Consider the following 22958-nt stretch of genomic DNA (forward strand, 5'->3'; position numbering starts at 1 on the left):
AGGCTGCATTTATTTGATCAAAAATACAGTAAAAATTGTGAAATATTATTACAATGTGAAATCAGCTGTTTTCTATGTGAATATATAGTAAAGCTGTAATTTATTCCTGTGATCAAAGCTGAATTTTCAGCATCATTACTCCAGTCTTCAGTGTCACATGATCCTTCAGAAATGTTTATGGAAACTGATTCACTACCGTTCAGTAAGATATTGTTTGTTAAATAAAGAAATTAATACTTTTATTGTCAAAAGTGACAGTAAAGACATTTATAATGTTACAAAAGATTCTGTTTCAAATAAATGCTTTTAGAACTTTCTATTCATCAAAGAATCCTGAAAAATAAAATTTATCACAGTTTACACAAAAATCTGAAGCTGTTTTCAACATTGATAATAATCATAAATGTTTCTTGAGCAGCAAATCATGATTTCTGAAGGATCATGTGACACTGAAGACTGGAGTAATGATGCTGAAAATTCAGCTTTGATCACAGGAATAAATTACACTTTACTATATATTCACATGGAAAACAGTTATTTTGAATTACAATAATATTTCAGAATTTTACTGCATTTTTGATTAAATAAATACAGCCTTGGTGAGCAGAAGAGACTAAAAACATTAAAAAAAATCTTAATTGTTCCAACATTTTGACTGACTGTTCATCATTCATCAGGGTCTGTTTTTGAGTTACTGTTATCGCAGGCGTCGGTGATGTAACAGTACGTTATATTTGTTTATCATCCGTTCTGTTTTGTATATCTGCGTCTCATCTTGACCCTGTAAGAGAGATCATGAGAACTCACTTCAGCTTCAGACTGTCAGACTGCACGAGTTCGTTGCCCACTTTGTTTACATCTGCAGGACACGTATCTTCAAACGCAGGAAAGTCAACCGGACACAGCAATTCACGTTCATGCCTTCAGTCACAGGACGTCTCGAAAGCAAACTATTTACTACATGAGCAGAGGGTTTGGTAACTAAAACTAATTGTTAGGTTTCAAGAAGCCAAATTCACAGGGATCATCATTTGAATGTCTTAACAGAAGATGAATATAAATTCTCATTCATATTCTTTACAGATTAGATGAACCATTACATGTAAGTAGTTCGTCTTTAATTATGCATAATTCATTCTCCTTTAAAAAGTGATTAAGAAATGCAGATTTAGATATTAGAAGATGCTGATATTTTAATATCTGCATATAATGTGCATGTCATATGAAGTTTTAGTTTTAAACAAAAAAGCATGCAAATGTGCGGGTGGATGATGTGAAAGTTACTTTATCGCAATTAGTTTCCATTTTGTTAATGCATCATAATTGACTTCCTGAATGAAGAACATTAAATTCCTCTTCTACACTGTGTTAAAAGCTGGTAATTATACATCACGGCAGGTAATTAGCCTAACGAGGGAGTCCTGACATGCTGCAGAAGGTCTTGTTTCTATTATGGCTGCAGTACAATAAGAGAGACGCATCTGCTGTTATTTATTAGTTTTATTTGACAAATGGCTGGCACGTAAAGTTTGAAGACTAACCTCATAACATTGAGTTATTGTGACAGAAGCAGATTAGACATTTGTGATTGGCACTTTCCACAAATGCGGTACAACTCCTTTTAATTACATTTTTCTTATTTTCTTTTTAGACAACTTTAGTGTCAACTTCAGTCAACAAGCTCAACAATTCAATCCTGTTCGTGCAAGAAAAACTATTTTTCTTCAATTGATGGAATATTTATCATTTCATTTAGACTGAATTTGCAACCTTGTTGCAACCAGTTGCTGCTGATGATGTTTTAATTTACATTTTAATGTTATTTAATCGCACAAATCTCCTATATTTTAGTATCAGGGTTAAAATTCAAACTTCAAGAAACAAAATGGCTTATATAATATAGTTTCATCATCACTTGAACATTTTCTGAAGTTTAAGCACCTCTTTTAACATTAATTATTTTTGGTTAGTGAAGCGCAGATTAAATAATAAATAGCTAATATAATTAATAATTGTCTATTAAATGAATAAATGTTGAAAAATAAAAGCTGTCTTCCTTTTCAGGCCATATTTTGTGCCCTACCTGTTAGCTTTTATTATTAATATTATTATAAATTCTTTTGAAATACTTTTTTGTTCTTGCATTTTATATTTTGAAGCTGACTCTGAACTCTTGAAGAAAAAAATATAGAAGCTTAAAGGGCTTCGTCATGGAAGCATTTTATGGATTTATGTGTTTTTCAGGACTGATACCGATTATTACAGATCAAGTAGACCGATAACCGATATTTTGAACCGATATATACAGTTGCAAGAAAAAGTTTGTGAACCCCTTGCAGAATCTGTGAAAATGTGCAAAATTTTAACAAAATAAGAGAGATAATACAAAATGCATGTTATTTTTTATTTAGTACTGTCCTGATTAAGATATTTTACATAAAAGATGTTTACATATAATCCATAAGACAAAAAAAAATAGCTGAATTTATTAAAATGACCCAGTTCAAAAGTTTGTGAACCACTGATTCTTAATACTGTGTGTGGTTACCTGGATGATCTATGACTGTGTGTTTGTTTTGTGATGGTTGTTCATGAGTCTCTTGTTTGTCCTGAGCAGTTAAACTGAGCTCTGTTCTTCAGAAAAATCCTCCAGGTCCTGCAGATTCTTCAGATTTCCAGCATTTTTTGCATATTTGAACCCTTTCCAGCAGTGACTGAATGATTTTGAGATCCGTCTTTTCACACTGAGGACAACTGAGGGACTCAAACACAACTATTAAAAAAGGTTCAAACATTCACTGATGCTCCAGAAGGAAACACAATGCATTAAGAGTCGGGGGGTGAAAACTTTTGAACAGGATGAAGAGGTCCAAATTTTTCTTATTTCGCTTAAATATAATTTTTTTTTTCATTTAGTACTGCCCTTCAGAAGCAACAGAAAATACTTGCATGTTTCCCGGAAGACAAATTAAATACAATTTACATTGATCTTCAAATTCCAAAAGTTTTCACCCCCGACTCTTAATGCATCGTGTTTCCTTCTGGAGCATCAGTGAATGTTTGAACCTTTTTTAATAGTTGTGTTTGAGTCCCTCAGTTGTCCTCAGTGTGAAAAGATGGATCTCAAAATCATTCAGTCACTGCTGGAAAGGGTTCAAATATGCAAAAGATGGTGGAAATCTGAAGAATCTGCAGGAGCTGGAGGATTTTTCTGAAGAACAGAGCTCAGTTTAACTGCTCAGGACAAACAAGAGACTCATGAACAACATCACAAAACAAACAAACAGTCGTAGATCATCCAGGTAACCACACACAGTATTGGTTCACAAACTTTTGAATGGGGTTATTTTAATAAATTCAGTCTAGTGGATTATATGTAAACATCTTTTATGTAAAATATCTTACTCAGGACAGTACTAAATAAAAAATAACATGCATTTTGTATGATCTCCCTTATTTTGTTAAAATTATTAACATTTTCACAGATTCTGCAAGGGGTTCACATACTTTTTCTTGCAACTGTATGTGTAAAAATGAAAATTAATGTCAAAATTAAGAATAACTCTGACAAAAACTTTCTTTAAGTGCTTTTAAACATATCTTTAATTCTGAGAACTGTTAATAATAACATTCATATTAATAATAATCCAATATAAAATAACTCTACATAGCCTTAATTGTATAAATTAAATATAGATTAATCCTTATCAAAGATTTTCTTTTGTTGTTTGATTGTCATTAATGACAGACAGAGGTGGATGATTTAACATTTCAAAAATTAAATTATTTTATCTGTTTTGAAAATGACCGATACCGATAACCATAAAAATGTTTAATATCGGTGCCGATAATCAGCCAGGTTGTAATTTTTATTTTATGAAATAAACAGCTCGTAATATACTTTATCAGAAGAAAAACTTGTTAAACATGAAAGTATTATGCCATCATTGATGACCTTTCTCTTTTTATAGAAGCTTTTCGGCACGAAGTGTTCTTTAAAATTGAGTCATGAACCGCAGTGAACCTTGTGGTGACCGATGTTTCTCTCTCTCCCGTATTGCTACAGTTCTGAGGAACTCTTGATGAAAATGCTCAGATGCTGTCACTGAATAGTTTTCCCTAAAACATCTCTTTCACAGGCTGTGTAACTGCTCAGCTGCCGGACGGTGATTGGCTGGGAAGGGCCAGAAGTGCAGCGGGAGTGAGTGAAAGAGTGCAGACGCTCTCAGTCTGGGATCTGAGGGTCTCCGCTCTCATCCACAGCGGATGATCAACAGGAAGTGCAGCTCCAGGCCAGGGAATCACTATGAGTGGCGTGAAGCCGTGCAGCTCTTTTGGATTGGTGGGCAGGTGAATGTTGAGCCATGCTGACGGTGATCAGCGTCCGGCCGTTTGTGCTGCGATCTGCTCTTACTGCGCTTCTCTACACGGCTCAGGTGAGTCAATGATTCTACTGATCTCTGACAAACCTCTTCAAAGTTTAATAGCACTGAAAAAATGTTGTACATAAAACAAAGATGACCGGGGTACAATTTGCTTTTAATTCTATGTCATTTTCATGTAATTGTTGGTGAAATTTACTAGCAATTTCTGAGTGAAAGTTGTTTGAAAGTAAATCCAACACCAATTTTTTTTCAGTGTAGTAGTTAGTTGTTTAAAAAAAGTAGCTTAAAGTAGATAAAATAATAGCTTAATAGATAATAGTAATATAGAATATTTTAGTAATTAATAATGAAAAGTAGAAGTTAATAAAAAATAAACCAAACCAATAAAACATGATGTTTTTTAAGTAACTTAAAGAAGAATTCTGTCATTTACTAGCAATTTCTGAGTTTTGTTTACACCATTTTTTTAGTGTGTTGTTGTTGCAAAAGTAGTAAAATAATAGTATTAGTAATATTAATAATATTAGTGGGGTACGTTTTACAAGAAAATACTATATTATTGTTTTTATACTTTAAAACGTTGAATTAAAAATTTAAAATGTTTAATTCAGCATGTAACATGTGATTTCTTCCAATTATTTATGCAAGTAAAATTATTTTTTCTAGTAAAAAGTAAATCCTATGCTTTTTTTTTTTTCAGTGTAATAGTTAAAAACGTAACTTGAAGTAGATCAAATAATAACATTATAAGTATTATATATAATAGCAATACTAAAACATTATTAAAATCTGTAAAAGATTACAGCACCATTAAGTTATTTGAACTTATTTCTTCTCTTTAACTCCAAATGTCATGACAAGTTTTGGGTTTTGAACTCAAGTTTTTCAAAATTAAACTTCAAGTTATCCATTGTCTTCACTATTTGTGAGTTGAAACAAAGGTTATCTTCAAGTTGAGTTAACTTATGTCTAGTTGAGTTCACTGAACTTTCATTTCTAAGTTTAACCAGAAATGTTTTACAGTGAGCTGAATTTGATTAATGATTTAATTTAATGGAAATGAACGAACATGAACAGTTGTGTTTTTATTAACTAAGACTAACAAAGATGAATTAATACTGTAACAAACGTATTGCTCGTTGTTAGTTATTATCAGGTAATGCATTAACCAACGTTAACTAATGAGACCTTATACAGTATCAGGCATATGTTGTTGTTTAAGCGCTCATATATAATTCCACATACTCCGAGAGTTTACTAGACAGACAGGAATCTCTTGAGATTACGAAGTCGGAGCAACGTTGCAAAATATGCTGTGATGATCTGAATTTGATTTGTGTGGAAGTCTGAGCTTCCTCGAACATCTATGATGCACCGCATCAGATAAAGAGACTGAAAGAGGCTGAGAAAGACGGACAGATCAGCGAGGTGCTGTCATGAAAATCTTTAGTAAGAATCTGATATAACTTTCACATTTATCTGCTACCAATTACAATAGTTTTGAAATGTAAAACCCATTTAATTTTAAGCTTTTTATTTCAAAAACATATAGCAAACAATGATTGAAATGACTGAATTAATACACAAAAGAGAAGCGCTGTAAAGACACGAGAGATCGTGTGCGTGTGCATGATAGTCACTTTCATAACTGTGTCAAATGTCAGCATATACGCTGTGCAGTTTTGTGCAATCTTTGAGCGTTCAGTAGAATTACAGCATCAGTCCTCCCCGTCTGCTCATGATATTTCTAGGATTTTTTAACACTGAGGTGAAAGTTCTGAGGAAATGTTGAATATCAGACTGAATCAGTTAAATGAGCATAACAAATCATACACTAAAAAATGATGGGGTAAAAACAACACAAGTTGAGTTGAAAATGGACAAACCCAGTGGTTGGGTTAAATGTTTGACCAGTTTTATTTAACCCAAATATTGTTTAAAAATTACTATATGACTGGCATAAAATGAACCCAAAATATGTTGGAAATTAAAAATCAGACACATAATTACTAGAGGAGACAATAATAATCAAAAGGTGAACATTTATTAATAAGCAATTTAATAAATATTTAAACATTTTTAAAAACAACCCATTCGCTGGATTAAAACAACCCATTCGCTGGATTAAAACAACCCAATCACTTTAACCCAATCGCTGGGTTAAAACAACCCAGTCGCTGGGTTAAAAAATAAAACATTCGCTGGGTTAAAACAATCCAATCGCTGGGTTAAAACAACCCATTCGCTGGATTAAAACAACCCAGTCGCTGGGTTAAAAAATAAAACATTCGCTGGGTTAAAACATCCCAATCGCTGGGTTAAAACAATCCATTCGCTGGGTTAAAACAACCCAATCGCTGGGTTAAAACAACCCATTCACTGGATTAAAACAACCCAATCACTAGGTTAAAAAATAAAACATTCGCTGGGTTAAAACATCCCAATCGCTGGGTTAAAACAATCCATTCGCTGGGTTAAAACAACCCAATCACTAGGTTAAAAAATAAAACATTCGCTGGGTTAAAATAATCCATTCGCTGGGTTAAAACAACCCATTCGCTGGGTTAAAACATCCCAATCGCTGGGTTAAAACAATCCATTCACTGGGTTAAAACAACCCATTCACTGGATTATAACAACCCAATCGCTGGGTTAAAACAATCCAATCGCAGGGTTAAAACAACCCAATCGCTGGGCTGGGTTAAAACAACCCAATCACTGGGTTAAAACAACCCAATCGCTTTAACCCAATCGCTGGGTTAAAACAACCCATTCGCTGGATTAAAACAACCCAATCGCTGGGTTAAAACATCCCAATCGCAGGGTTAAAACAACCCAATCGCTTTAACCCAATCGCTGGGTTAAAACAACCCATTCGCTGGATTAAAACAACCCAATTGCTGGGTTAAAACATCCCAATCGCTGGGTTAAAACAACCCAATCGCTGGGTTAAAACAACCCAATCGCTTTAACCCAGTTGCTGGGTTAAAACAACCCATTCGCTGGATTAAAACAACCCAATCGCTGGGTTAAAACATCCGAATCGCAGGGTTAAAACAACCCAATCGTTTTAACCCAGTCGCTGGGTTAAAACAACCCATTCACTGGATTAAAACAACCCAATCGCTGGGTTAAAACAACCCAATCGCAGGGCTGGGTTAAAACAACCCAATCGCTGGGTTAAAACATCCCAATCGCTGGGTTAAAACAACCCATTCACTGGATTAAAACAACCCAATCACTGGGTTAAAACATCCCAATCGCTGGGTTAAAAAAATCCAATCGCAGGGTTAAAACAACCCAATCGCTTTAACCCAATCGCTGGGTTAAAACAACCCATTCACTGGATTAAAACAACCCAATCGCAGGGCTGGGTTAAAACAACCCAATCGCTGGATTAAAACAACCCAATCGCTGGGTTAAAACAACCCAATCGCAGGGCTGGGTTAAAACAACCCATTCGCTGGATTAAAACAACCCAATCGCTGGGTTAAAAAAATCCAATCGCAGGGCTAAAACAACCCAATCGCTTTAACCCAATCGCTGGGTTAAAACAACCCATTCGCTGGATTAAAACAACCCAATCGCTGGGTTAAAAAAATCCAATCGCAGGGTTAAAACAACCCAATCGCTTTAACCCAATCGCTGGGTTAAAACAACCCATTCACTGGATTAAAACAACCCAATCGCAGGGCTGGGTTAAAACAACCCAATCGCTAGGTTAAAACAACCCAATCGCTGGATTAAAACAACCCAATCGCTGGATTAAAACAACCCAATCGCTGGGTTAAAACAACCCAATCGCAGGGCTGGGTTAAAACAACCCAATCGCTGGGTTAAAACATCCCAATCGCTGGGTTAAAACATCCCAATCGCTGGGTTAAAACAACCCAATCGCTGGATTAAAACAACCCAATCGCTGGGTTAAAATATCCCAATCGCAGGGTTAAAACAACCCAATCGCAGGGCTGGGTTAAAACAACCCAATCGCTTTAACCCAATCGCTGGGTTAAAACATCCCAATCGCTGGGTTTGTCCATTTTCAACCCATCTTGGGTTGTTTTTAACCCAGAATTTTTTAGAGTGTATTATAACCCAGAAGTTAAATGTTGATTTTCAACGTCATAATAGTTTTTTTTTTTTTTGTCCTATAAATGCTTCATATTTGTACAACATGTGCTGTCAGATCAGGAGGATAGTGTTCATATTTAATACTGGGTTACATTTTATTTTGATGGTCCACTTTTGACATACAGTAAGTAACTTTGCAACTACATGTCAACTAACTCTCATTAGAGTATTAGTAGACTGATGGGGTTACTAGAATTAGTTGACTTATAGTTGCAAAGTTACTTATAGTCAGTAGAATGTCTGTTTGGAACATCAAAATAAAGTGTATTTAAGCAGAAAGTCTACTAATACTCTTGCTGACATGTTGCAAAGTTACTTATAGTCTAAAGTTGAGCATCGAAATAAAGTGTTAGCTAATATTCATTTCTATGTGGGTAAAGTGACAGTATTGCAATGCGTAAATACGCTCTCTGCTCTTGTAATAAGACAATTCCTCATTTAAATGTCACTATTGTAGCTTAAGTACTTTTATATGTATCGCTAAACTAGATTACTATTATGTAAACATCTATGTATATTAAACACAGTATCTGAGCGTCTAGAATGCATCCAGGCAATTTTCTTACTCTAAACTGATATTCAGGAGTTGGCATTGTAAATTGGGAAGAATGTAAATATTTATCTGTTCATTGTAGCAGAAATGAAGATGTGTTTAATATCACCTCCAGTCACAGCCTCACACTGCTCTTTAGTATCATTAATTGTGTCCTAATAAAAACTCTTAAGTCTTGAAAAGATAATGGTAATGTTGGTGACTGAAAGCTTAGTAAAGTTATTGCTAAAAAAACAAGAGAACAACATTGACCCTTTCCTTTGGAGATCATTTATAAATACTGCCATCTTGTGTTTGAAAATGTGCCGCATCGCTAATGAAAGCATCGGCTTTTATTATGACAGGAATACTCTCAGTCGATGAACACTCAGTCCACACATTAACAGCAAGTACATGTCATGTTTTTATGGTTTTGTAAAGGTCATGGGCTCCACGTTGGATGATCTGATCTATAAACGGAGTGAATATCAAGAGAACTGCACACGATTCCTGAAAGCCACTTTCCCTACTGGAACTGGTGAGTGAAGCTGGTAGAAATAGATTTTAATATATGTATGCCATGTAAGTCATTGTATGAATCTCCCCATAGGAATTTTCTGCAATGGAACTTTTGACGTTTTTGCCTGTTGGCCACATTCATCTCCTGGGATAGTATCCGTTCCCTGTCCTCCTTATTTACCATGGATCAGAGAAGGTCACTTATTTTATTCTTGTTTTACACTTTTTCCAATTACAGTTAAAAAGTTAAAGAGTTGAATAATAGTTGTATAATTTCACAGTCTAATATTATTATCCATATGTAATAATAAAATAATTTATTTTTATATATATTTGTATATTTGTATATAGCAATATTCTTTTTTGTTGTTGTTTTAAATATACACTACTGGTCAAAAGTTATGAATAAGTAACATTTTTTTATATGTTTTTGAAAGAGTCTCTTCTGCTCACCAAAGCTGCATTTATTTGATCAAAAATACAGTAAAAATTGTGAAATATTATTGTAATGTAAAACAGTTAGTTTCAATGTGAATATATAGTAAAATGTAATTTATTCCTGTGATCAAAGCTGAATTTTCAGCATCATTACTCCAGTCTTCAGCGTCACATGATCCTTCAGAAATCATTCTAATATGATGATTTGCTGCTCAACAAACATTACCATTCAAATTTTTGGGGTAATTAAAGACATAATTTTAAAGAAACTAATACTTTTATTCAGCAAGGATTCATTAAACTGATCAAAAGTGACATTAAAGACATTTATAATGTTACGAAAGATTCAGTTTCAAATAAATGCTGTTCTTTCGAACCTTCTACTCATCAAAGAATCCTGAAAAATAAAATGTATCACATTTTCCACAAAAAAATTAAGTGGCAAAAACAATGTTTAATAATAAGAAACATTATTTATAATTGAGCAGCAAATCATCATATTAGAATGATTTCTGAAGGATCATGTGACACTGAAGACTGGAGTAATGATGCTGAAAATTCAGCTTTGATCACAGGAATAAATTACACTTTGCTATATATTCACATAGAAAACAGCTGTTTTACATTACAATAATATTTCACAATTTTTACTGTATTTTTGATCAAATAAATGCAGCCTTGGTTAGCAGAAGAGACTTCTTTCAGAAACATTAACAAATCATAATTATTCCAAACTTTTGACGGTAGTGTATAAATAATTTTCTAATTAAAAACACTAAAAATGAAATTTATGGTGGTCGTTTTCAGATGCTACTAGAAATGTGTACAAGGAATGCACGGTCAACGGCACGTGGAAGACTGAGGAGAACTCCAGCAACGTATGGAGAAATCAGTCGGAGTGTGAAAACCATTATTTTTTCAAGCCCCAGGTGAATATTGCTACCATACATTAAAGTATGGTCTCCATCATGGCATAATTTTTACAATGGCATCCTGCATACACAGGAAGAGGAGGTATTTCGGCAGTCTGTGTTGAGAGTCGTGTACATTGTAGGATACTCGCTGTCTTTTTCTTCTCTTTGCTTGGCTGTTCTGATCATGAGTCTTCTGAGGTGAGTGGAGTTCTGCAGGGCTCAGTGTTTGGTCCGTTTATGTTTCATATAGTTAGAATGTAACTTTAAAATGCCCCTATTATGCTATTTTAAAGGTTTCTAATTTTGTTTTGGAGTCTTCTACAATAGATTTACGTGCATCCAAGGTCAAAAAACACTTTAATTTTCTCGTAATATCTATTGCAGCATCAGCTCTTTTCTCACAGTGTCTGAAACGCTTCGATCAAGGATTCAGTCTCTCTAAACCCCGCCTTTCTGAGAGCTGCTCTGCTCTGATTGGTCAGACGGCCCAGTCTGTTGTGATTGGTTGGAAACCAAATACCTATTAGCATATCTGAATTTCAGCACTTGATACACAGTGATACGAACTGGCGTCCGTTTTACCGTATCAATCTCATCAAAGTGGATTTGCTTTGGCAGCAGAAAACAGCGTCTTCTCGACATGAACAACACGAACCAAACTCTTCCAGTCTCAGATACAACTATAGTGTTTGAGGGCGGGGCAAAGTAGATGCTGTTCAGCCAATGACAACCATAGGCTGGCATTATGCAAATTAGTTACAATCCTACATAGTTCAGCAGGAAGTCAAACTGGAATTACTGACGACTCGTTTCAGTTCAGAATCGCTTCTTTCTTTTGAAAGACAATCACTCCATTTATCTGATCTTTGAAACATTGCAGAGCTTTTACATTTACAAACAGCTTTATAAACACCACATGAAAGGTCATATCCCCAAAAGCATAATAGGGGCACATTAAGATAGCTTGCAAAATTGTTTCCCTTATAATAGCACTTTAATCTCACTGGTAAAAGATGGCCATTGGTCATGCAGATGATGACAAACCATTGACTAATTTGGAATATAGGTATTCTCTGATGAATCATTCCTGTTCACTATGTTTACTGTACATTTAACCAATGTTCTCTTGCATAATTAGATTTATCTTTGTGCATGCATTTCCAAGCTACAGCTCAATTTGATTGATTTCTGTCCTGTCCGAACATTTATTCTGCTCCAGCCCAGAGCTGGCTCCAGATATCTGAGATACTAATTTTATTTGTCCCTAACCAAGCAATAAATTATTTTTACCTGTTTTTTTTTCAGGAAGCTTCACTGTACGAGGAACTACATCCACATGAATCTCTTTGTATCGTTCATATTTAGAGCAACAGCAGTAATTATCAAAGAGGTTATGTTACAAGTCACGTATACCAACCTGCCCAGGGATGAAATGGGATGGAACGGCTACAAAAAATCTGCGGTACATAAACCTTCATTTATGCTTGTTTTTAGTTCTGTAAGGAATGCACGTCTTACTGTATGTTATTCTGTAGCATTTTCATTGTGTAGATGCACAAAAGATGCAGTAATATAAATGTCAACCTTCCAGATTTATTTCCTCTGCAAGGCCTCAAAGGTGTCGCTGGAATATTTTGTGGGATGTAATTACTTCTGGCTTCTAGTGGAGGCGATATTCCTGCACACGCTGCTGTTCACTGCGGTGTTGACCAGGAAAAGACTTCTGAAGAAATACATGATCATCGGATGGGGTGCGACTTATCCTTACTTCATAAGAATAGTTTGTCCTTTGAATTTCAATTTAAAAATGACTTTGGTGACACTTTACTTGAAGCCTTTATGTATAATACATTATAAAGGTAGTGTACATTATAATGTATTATATCTTTTCGTATTGGCCGATAAATCTAAAATGTAAAAATTTTGGCCGATACGATAACCGATAATTCTTTATATTTGAAAGCCGATAACCGATATATTGGCCAATAAAATCTAAAATCTAAAAATTTTGGCCGATACCAATAATTTCCTGCATTTTAAAGGTATTCATAATGTACGTTATAATGATTATATCTTTACATAAATAATTGTAACCATTATAATATTTGCAGAATCCTTGTTGCATCTGAAGTTGGTTGTTTGTCATGTGTTTAAAAGCATTATACTTTCTAAAGGTGTAACAGTGCATTACAAGGTGCATTACAAGGCACAATAAATGCATTAGAATTACGTTTATAGTTAGGGATGCACCGATATGAACATTTTGGCCAATACTGATAACCGATAATTCTTTATATTTGAAAGCCGATAACCAATATATTGGCCGATAAATCGTAGATGAGAGCGAGTTTGGCCGATAATGTATGTAATTTTGGCTGATACCAATAACCAATAATTCCTTATATTTTAAAGCAGATAACCGATATATTGGCCAATAAATCTAAATCCCAATTTTTATATAATTTTTGAGAGCCTGATTAAAAAGACAAAAGTCTCACCATTAAAAGCCATGTCCCAAGCACACGATTATAATGATGATCATTATAATTTTATGTAGTCTATATGACAGATTTGCACCGCACATGTTTAACTTAACTGTATTTTCCTTTTTAAAGTGACTCCAATCATATTTCAAGCAATTTAAAACCATCATGGCGATCAGTGTGCATCTGAAGGAAATAATCCATTATTTATCGGCTTTAATATATATTGGCCAAATTTTCTTATCGGGCCGATAACGATAACATTATAAATGAACATATATCAGCCGATACCGATATGGTGGCCAATATATCATGCATCCCTATTTATAATGCATTATATACAAAGGCTTTAAGTAAAGTGTTTCCATGACTTTATTAATTCTCCAACATTATTCAACAAACTCATTCAGGAACTCCATTATTGTTTGTGATTCCCTGGACCGTAGCCAAAACGTTGTATGAAAATAAAAGGTATGTGCCTTTTTTTACTTCAAAGTTTTGCATGTAATACAGAAAATAATTTGTGTGAGGAGGTATTTTATGGTAGAATAAACTTTTGTTGGGAACAATACACTGAAAGAATTTTTTTTTTTTCAATTTTTACAAAAAAATATAATTTTGAAGTGTGAAATTTTGAGATACCCCAATAATCTTTATTTGCAACTTCAAAAAAATTATTTATTTGCAGTGTACTTGTGTATATAAAGCTAAACAAAAGGGCTTATATTATATAATGACATTATTATTCTTAGCCACAATTAAAATAAATTCGGCAAGACCTTACAATAAGGTTTCATTAGTTAACACTGGTTCATGTAGTTAACTAACACTGAACAATGCTTCTACAGCATTTATTAATATTAGTCAATGTTAATTTCAACATTCACTAATACATTTTCAAAAGTATTTGTCAACACTAGTTAATGCACTGTGAGCTAACAAGAACAATGAACAAATGCTTTAAAAACATATTGCTATAGTTGATGTTATCAAACTAACGCATTTACTAATGTTAACAAATGGAACCTCATTATAAAGTGTTACCATACATACTTATGCTTATCTATTAATGGTTATATATGCATAATATAATGCATTACATGTTTTCTTTTTCTGAAGCTGTTGGTTAAATAACATCAAATGGATCTGGTGGATAATCAGAGGCCCAATAACATTATCAGTGATCGTGAGTATGATGCCTTATGAATTATATTTGAAATGGCTCATTTTCCTCATGCAACTGTTCTCTTTTAGTGACACATATTCAATACGAAAACTGTGGGAGGAGAAAAGCACGATTGATTGGTTTACTTCTGCTCTGCTGTCATGGTGTAAGGCCAATTATACTGTAGTTCCTCGTGCCGTCACGTCTCATGCTGGTCACGAGCCATCAGGAGTGAGCCGTAAAAGATGACAGTTGCAATGTATTAAATCAGTCGTTCTGCTTGAAATTGTGTTTGAAAACCTCTGCCCTTTATCTTTCAGAGGCGGTCCAGCGGTTGATAAACGTACAATGAAAATGTTCATTAACACTCAATCCTGCTACTTTTTAACAAGACAGAAATCATGCAAAAGTCAAATGCTGACAGAATCATGCCCTCACTTGTCTTTCAGGTCATTTTTTGCATTTTTCTCAAAATCATCAGACTTTTGCGGTCCAAGTTCAGGGCCGACCAGCTGAAGTTCACCGACTACCATTACAGGTTAGTCGATGCTTATCTAAAATAGCTTGTAGCTCATATAAAAACGAGGTGAAGAGACTCACACATTTCACACGGTTCGCACAGTTTACTCAGAGCAACGCTCGTGTTGATCCCTCTGCTCGGGATCCACGAGATCGTCTTCACCATAATTATCGACGAATCGGTCGAAGGAACCACCCGCTACACTCGAAACTTCGTCCATCTTACCCTGAGCTCTTTCCAGGTGAGAAAACTGCTCGTTTTTCCTTTGCTGACGCAGCAAAACCTCTAACCATGAGCTTTATTGTTCGACAGGGTCTGTTAGTCGCAGTGCTGTACTGCTTTGCAAATGAAGAGGTATGTTTGGTGAAGAACTTTTGAAAGTGTGAGAGTATTTTTCACCATAATAAGCACATTTTGAAATGTGTCCTCCAGGTCAAGGCTGAGCTGAAGAAGCGGTGGCAGCTGTTTGTTTCTTCCAATCACTTTGAGGTGCACAACTGCTTCGCGGACATTCACCCCAAACACCTGTGGAAGTGCTCGCAAAAGAGCCCCGGACAAAACACAGAGCAGAGCGAATCCAATGAGGACAGAGGCCACGCCCCCACACAGGCGCATCAGCTGCAGGTGGCTGTCCAATCAGCAGAGGACGTGGCCTGTGGGCGGAGCTTGGGCCTGGAGTTTTACATGAGGAAGAGCCTCTCCAGCAGCGACGGGGAAATTACTTCAGGGGAGACGATGGAGGAGATCATAGAGGAGAGCGAGTTTTGAAATCTGTCATCTACCCCTTCTCGTGATTGATTTTTCTATAAATATGTAATTAGGGAAGTATATTTCCACACTTTAAACACTGTAAATTATTTAAGTTTGTTTCCGCCACGGAAAAAAAAAAAGGAATGTGACTTTTTATATCACAATTCTGACCTTTTTCTCAAAATTCCAAATCGCAATATGGAGTTTATAACAATTCTGAGAAGAAAAACTCAGAATGGCGTGATATAAACATGCAAAAGTCAGAATTGTGAGATAAAAAGTCGCAATTTCCTTTTTTATTCCGTGGCGGAAACAAGCTTCCATAGTAAATGGCTTCCATTATGTTTTTGATACCTGATTTTTGTACATCTATAGGAAGGAGCTCCACAATCTAAGCTTTAAAATACTCTTTTAAATTGCAGTGCTCAAAGATTGACAAATTAAACATCAGTTCAATGAAGACCTGTTTAGGGATGCACAATATATCGGCCACCATATCGGTATCGGCCGATATATGTTAATTTTTAATGTTATCGCTATCGGCCTGATTTGGCCGATATATTAAAGCCGATAAATAATGGATTATTTCCTTCCGCTGAGACACTTCAGATGTATACTGATCACCATGATAGTTTTGAATTGCTTGAAATATGGAGTCACTTTAAAAAGAAAAATATAGTGCAACATATGTAGCGCAAGTCTGTCATATAGGCTACATAAAATTATAATGATAATCATTATAATTGTGTGCTTGGGACATGACTTTTAATGGTGAGACTTTTGTCTTTGTAATCGGGCTCTCAAAAATTAATTTGGGTTTAGATTTATCGGCCAATATATCGGTTATCGGCTTTCAAATATAAAGAATTATCGTATTGGCCAAAATTACATACATTATCGGCCAAACTCGCTCTCTTCTATGATTTATTGGCCAATAAATCGGATATCGGCTTTCAAATATAAAGAATGTTTGGTTATCGGTATCAGCCAAAATGTTTTGATTTTAGATTTATCGGCCAATATATCGGTTATCGGCTTTCAAATATAAAGTATTATCGTATCGGACAAAATTACATACATTATCGGCCAAACTCACTCTCTTCTATGATTTATCAGCCAGTATATCGGTTATCGGCTTTAAAATATAAAGAATGTTTGGTTATCGGTATCAGCCAAAATGTTTTGATTTTAGATTTATCGGCTAATATATCAGTTATCATCTTTTAAATATAAGGAATTATCGGTTTTCGGTATCGGCCAAAATTACATATGTTATCGGCCAAACTCGCTCTCCTTTATGATTTATCAGCCAATATATCAGTTATCGGCTTTCAAATTCAAAGAATGATTGGTTATCGGTATCAGACAAATTTTTTTGATTTTAGATTTATCGACAAATATATCGGTTATCGGCTTTCAAATAAAAAGAATTATCGGTATCAGCCAAAATTACATACATTATCGGCCAGCTTGCTCCCCTCTATGATTTATCGGCCAATATATCGTTATCAGCTTTCAAATATAAAGAATTATCGGTTATCGGTATCAGCCAAAGTTTTCATATCGGTGCATCCCTAGACCTGTTTCAATGAATATGACAAGACTAGTGATTTATACAACAGTGAAAACAGGGATGGACTGTGATTGACACTCTCATACAACATATTACTGGCTGCTTTATTATCTAGATCAGTGGTTCTCCACTGGTTTTTGCTTCAGGACCAAGATTTTACGTCATGTTGCGACTCACAGCAGTGCTAAAACTATAGTGCAAAAGCAGCAGAAATGCAAATCTTGAAATTCATTAATGTTTCCATATTTGCTACATTGTTGCGTTTCACTGTCCTAGATAATGCTGTTAGATGTATTTTATTATTTGCATTTTTTCCTGCATTTTTGGGTCAAACCAACCAGTTGAGAGCCACTGTTTTAACTTATACATTTCTCTGCATTTTGATATGCTTAAAATAATATTTTTTACATTGCAAAAGGTAGCACAATTAAACTGAACAATTAACAACAAATATCTCCCTCATTGTATGTTTACTTTGCATCTACATTTGGCGAAGTGGCCCATTTGAAAATCTTCACTTCATTTTACAAGAATGCATACTAGTAGAATAACAGAATGATGAATACTCAATATAAAATGTAGTAGTATCAGTAGAATACTAAAATGAAACATTTGCATGACTGTTACATATAGTATTTTATTCATGGGCAAATGAATGTGAAGCAAAGTTGTGGATTATTTACATATATTTGCATGTGGTTCCACCTCACATGGATGGCAATGATTGTGAATGTGACCGTGTCTTTTGACCCTTTTTGCCAATGGACTGTTTGTGTCAGTGTATTTCATGACATGCAGAGGAAAATTAAATGCATTCCTGTTGGTGTTGCCATTTTTAACCATCTGTTATTTTTTATACTGCACGTTGGTGGTAATAAACAGCATTTTTACATGTACATTTCATGGCACACATTGAATTGAATTCCTATCAATCGTTTTATCTCAGTCAACATGTAACAAAAGAAATCAAAAATGTTGCAGTGCACATGAACTTTTACACTTTATTTAAAAGAATCAGATCAAACTAAAACAGCAATTTAAACACATTACTGCTTCTTCTCTTTGAGCCTTTCTTGGACCTTTTGGGGTTCGTCAAACTGAATCAGGCGGAGAATGTTCTTATTGTCCATAACTCCTTGAATGAACTCTCCTTCTGTTATTTTACCTTACGATATAAGGAAAATACATTCTTCAAAGCTCAGTAAAGGTGATTCTGTTAAATCAAGGCTTTTGTGCTTTTCCATATTGTCATTTAATGTGAAAAGGTTCACTTACCATTTTCCTTTTTCCCAAAAAAGTCCCAAATTTTTTCTGTTCGTTTTTCTGGGGTGTTCTCGTCATCCGGAAGGTTTTTCTGGTCTTCTTTGGAGATCATGTTGAATATTGACTGCAAAGAGGAGCAAAGGTTCTCTCAAAGTTATGAACAAATGTTCTTCAGTAACGTTAATAGAATGTTAGTTAGCTATCTGGTCTTTAATAATGTTCTCAAAATGTTAGCACAAAAACATAACTTATACATCGTTCATGGAATGTTTATTTTATGAAATGTTTTAGTTCATCTAACATTTTTAAATGTTACTACTTGTTTCAGAGAAGATTCAAAAGTAATGTTGCATTTTCGTCCCAAATTTTCACATGTAAAAAAAAAACAAAAAAAACTGCACTTTACACACTGCCTCACAAACTTTCGTCGGTCATAAAAAAAAAAAACCGGATCAGGTTCAATTTTCTGCATTTTTCACATCCATAGCAAGCATTTTGAGAGGTGTTTTGACAATTCAGAGCCACTGTACAAGCAAACGCCAAAATCCAGTTTATCCACTTTCTCTCGCAGCACAAAGCACCATATAACAAAGTATGGAATACATATATATATATTGGTGGTCTTTTTTTTAATATGTGGCTCCAGTATCGCTATTAAAGCATCAAACTGAGCCACTGACATCCAAAGTAAACTTTGAATCGCTCGGGATAATCCCGCAGTCTCTCTCCTTCCTCTCTACGCAATCTCAGGATTGGATGGACCCAATATTTCCTCTTTCTTTTTCTCTTTTTAAGAAGAGAGAGGTCAACAAAATCTTCCTTACTGCTTGATGACTCCATTTTGTATTGTTTTGTGAATTTTTTTGCAACGGATTAATACGCATCGGACTCAGCGTGCAAGGTTTCTGTGAGTGATGAGTTTTTAGGATGACAAATACGGAAAAAAAAAACGCATATGAAAATTTCAGACTCGGTGTGCAAAGACCTTAAGAAAAAACTGGACGTTCAGAGAACATTCAAAAACAGGCCTAACGTTTTCAAAACATGATTACGACATATTTCTGTTAGCCGAGACATTAGAGTCTGTGAACTAATCTGGGGTGTGTTTCCCGTACAACGACGTAACTCGCTGCTTAACTACCATAAGACCTTCGTTCATTTTCAGAACACAAATTAAGATATTTTTGATGAATTCCGAGAGGTATATGACTCGTCCATAGACAGCAACATAATCAACACTTTCAAGGTCCAGAAAGGTACTAAAGACATTGTTAAAACAGTCATGTGACTGCAGTGGTTCAACCTTAATGTTATGAAGAGACGAGAATACTTTTTGTGCGCAAAAACAAAACAAAAATAAGGACTTTATTCAACAATATCTTCTCTTCTGTGTCATTCTCACACGCTGTTTACGTCCAGCGCTTCCAGGTTCTACATCAGAAGAATTATTGGCAGACACTGTTCATGTGATCATGTGTGATACTGATGCAGGAGCCGGCCAATAATAACTCGGCGTTCTGACGTAGAACCTGTAAGCGCTGGACATAAAAAGTGTCTGAGAATGACACAGAAGAGAAGAGATTGTTGAATATTGTCGAATACAGTCGTTATTTTTGTTTTGTTTTTGCGCACAAAAAGTATTCTCGTCCTTGACCGTTATACACCCCCTAATACTGATTGGCTACATGTTTGTTATTGTTTGCTGGTGTGTCGGTCAGACTAATGCTGCCTTCACGTGCTATCGATAATAGTCTTAATTACCCAGCAAACATAATAGTCACAAACAAAAATAGTCACAGTAGGATGGCATAAATTGGTAAAAATATGTAACAGAACATTTCCTAAAAATGCATTCAGATACACGTTTGTACATGTCTATAATTCTTTGGGGTTGCATGTATAATTATTACTTTGACTTTTAGCTATAGTTCAATATAATAATTAATTCATTAATTAATAAGATGTCCGTTCAAATTTCATTATAGAACTATTTTTCAACCATGACAGGACGTGTCGTAGGAACATCTTTTCAACGCCATTAAATGTCCAGATGTTTGCTGGGTACAAGCTCATCCTATTGAAGTAATGAAATGGGAGGGCGTTTTTTCCTAGGAAACTCGTATTTACGATAATTCCGAGAACACGTGAAGGCAGCAAAACTTCCAAACAGCGTTTTTCAATATCTCTTACCTCACCTTTAATGTTTTTTTTTTTTTCCAATAAATTACTGACATGGCATCTGCGGACTAATTCTCATTTTTCTCAGTTATTTTGCTTTATTTCCAGATTTAATCTTAGGCTCGTTCATACGTACCAGGGCACGAACGCACATCCGCACTCTTCAAAATGGCGCTTTAAATCTCTTGACAAACTAAAATGACATTATTCGAAATAAAAGATATAGATTGCACTGAATGTAAGCTTGCAAAATTTGCTGAAGATAAGGATTTATTACATCTACATGTCATAAAAACAAGAAACTATAACCACAGGTCGACTCATTCCAACCACACAACTTTGCGATGCTGTTTGTGGATGTTCGGTTTTGGGAAACACAGACTCGTTGAACTATGCTGATAACGACTAAACTTGCGACGAGTTGGCAAACAATACTTTTGGGAAACACACCCCAGATAGCTTTCATTCACCTTCACTATTTCATGAATCTCGTTTTTGGTGATGGTTCCGTTCCTGTCCACGTCGTAGAGAGCGAAGGCCCACTCGAGCTTCTCCACGGTCTTCCCCGAGGAGGTCAGATGCAGAGCCACGATGTATTCTTTAAAGTCCAGCGTTCCGTCGCTGTTGGCGTCGAAGCTCCTGAAGACGTGCTGAGCGTAAGCCTTGGGATCTGCGTCAGGGAAGAAGCTGGCGTAGATGCTCTCGAACTGCTCTTGGCTGATGCGGCCCGTCGGGCATTCATTCAGGAACTTCTGGTACCAGACGTACAGCTGCTCCTCGGAGTATTTGGTGTTCATCTTCAGCTCCTCCAGAAGCTCTTTGGAAAGGGCTCCACTTTTAGCGTTGCCCATTTTCTCAATGACTTTTTTGAGATTGTGACCGAGTGTCCAGGATAATTGCATTGTCTGCTATTTAAACCCAACGGAGGATTACAGAGGATAGAGTTGATTATAGCTTAAGCGTCTTTTGATTTGATAGCGAGAGATTTCCAGGAATATATCATGGAAGACAAGGAGTTAGTCTTGAAAGAGTGACTGAGACTATGAGCTTAGGTAACAGCAGGAGACCTCTGATCTTATTTGATGCATTCGGATTAAATCACAATATGGCTGTTACGAAACAGATTTACTGTGGCGATGATGTTTACCTGTATATAAATGTGAATATATAATAAATAGAATTATGAATGTCTCTACTGTCACTTTTGATCAATTGAATGCATTTGCTGAATAAAAGTATTAGTTTCTTTAAAATTAAGTCTTTAATAACCTTTTGAACGGTATTGTGTACTAATGTTGCAAAAGCTTTCACAACTATTTTCAATATTGATAATAGTCAGAAATGTTTCTTGAGCAGCAAAATCATCATATTAGAATGATTTCTGAAGGATCATGTGACACTGAAGACTGGAGTAATGATGCTGAAAATTCAGCTTTGATCACAGGAATAAATTACATTTTAACATACAAACCCGATTCCAAAAAAGTTGGGACACTGTACAAATTGTGAATAAAAAAGGAATGCAATAATTTACAAATCTCATAAATTATATTTTATTCACAATAGAATATAGATAACATATCAAATGTTGAAAGTGAGACATTTTGAAATGTCATGCCAAATATTGGCTCATTTTGGATTTCATGAGAGCTACACATTCCAAAAAAGTTGGGACAGGTAGCAATAAGAGGCCGGAAAAGTTAAATGTACATATAAGGAACAGCTGGAGGACCAATTTGCAACTTATTAGGTCAACTGGCAACATGATTGGGTATAAAAAGAGCCTCTCAGAGTGGCAGTGTCTCTCAGAAGTCAAGATGGGCAGAGGATCACCAATTCCCCCAATGCTGCGGCGAAAAATAGTGGAGCAATATCAGAAAGGAATTTCTCAGAGAAAAATTGCAAAGAGTTTGAAGTTATCATCATCTACAGTGCATAATATCATCCAAAGATTCAGAGAATCTGGAACAATCTCTGTGCGTAAGGGTCAAGGCCGGAAAACCATACTGGATGCCCGTGATCTTCGGGCCCTTAGACGGCACTGCATCACATACAGGAATGCTACTGTAATGGAAATCACAACATGGGCTCAGGAATACTTCCAGAA

The 22958-nt window shown here is 35.3% G+C and overlaps 2 protein-coding genes across 4 annotated transcripts; one reads left to right on the plus strand and one right to left on the minus strand.

Moving 5' to 3' along the window:
* The first annotated feature begins 857 nt into the window (after positions 1-857).
* Positions 858-18249, plus strand: LOC127523978 (glucagon-like peptide 2 receptor). Of its 3 annotated transcripts, none has more exons than XM_051915228.1 (14): positions 858-1102; positions 4140-4436; positions 9490-9586; positions 9659-9763; positions 10813-10934; positions 11011-11117; positions 12225-12381; positions 12511-12670; positions 13813-13873; positions 14522-14588; positions 15017-15105; positions 15190-15328; positions 15400-15441; positions 15520-18249. In XM_051915228.1, the coding sequence occupies exons 2-14, from the start codon at positions 4365-4367 to the stop codon at positions 15853-15855; spliced, it is 1554 nt and encodes a 517-aa protein (XP_051771188.1). In that variant the 5' UTR covers positions 858-1102; positions 4140-4364; the 3' UTR covers positions 15856-18249. The 3 variants fall into 3 exon arrangements, with proteins under 3 accessions (XP_051771188.1, XP_051771189.1, XP_051771190.1); XM_051915229.1 differs by having other exon boundaries at positions 871-1102; positions 12529-12670; XM_051915230.1 differs by lacking the exons at positions 858-1102; positions 4140-4436; positions 9490-9586; ... (2 more) ...; positions 11011-11117; positions 12225-12381 and having other exon boundaries at positions 12395-12670.
* Positions 18250-18385: 136 nt separating this feature from the next.
* Positions 18386-22204, minus strand: rcvrnb (recoverin b). Its single transcript, XM_051915232.1, has 3 exons — positions 21322-22204; positions 18686-18797; positions 18386-18575 (listed from the first exon to the last, which is right to left on the minus strand). Exons 1-3 carry the CDS (start codon positions 21751-21753, stop codon positions 18457-18459), a joined length of 663 nt encoding a protein of 220 aa, XP_051771192.1. The 5' UTR covers positions 21754-22204; the 3' UTR covers positions 18386-18456.
* Between the last annotated feature and the right edge of the window lie 754 nt (positions 22205-22958).

This window comes from Ctenopharyngodon idella, chromosome 12 (assembly GCF_019924925.1).
Source record: "Ctenopharyngodon idella isolate HZGC_01 chromosome 12, HZGC01, whole genome shotgun sequence".
In the NCBI taxonomy this organism is placed as follows: Eukaryota; Metazoa; Chordata; class Actinopteri; order Cypriniformes; family Xenocyprididae; genus Ctenopharyngodon; species Ctenopharyngodon idella.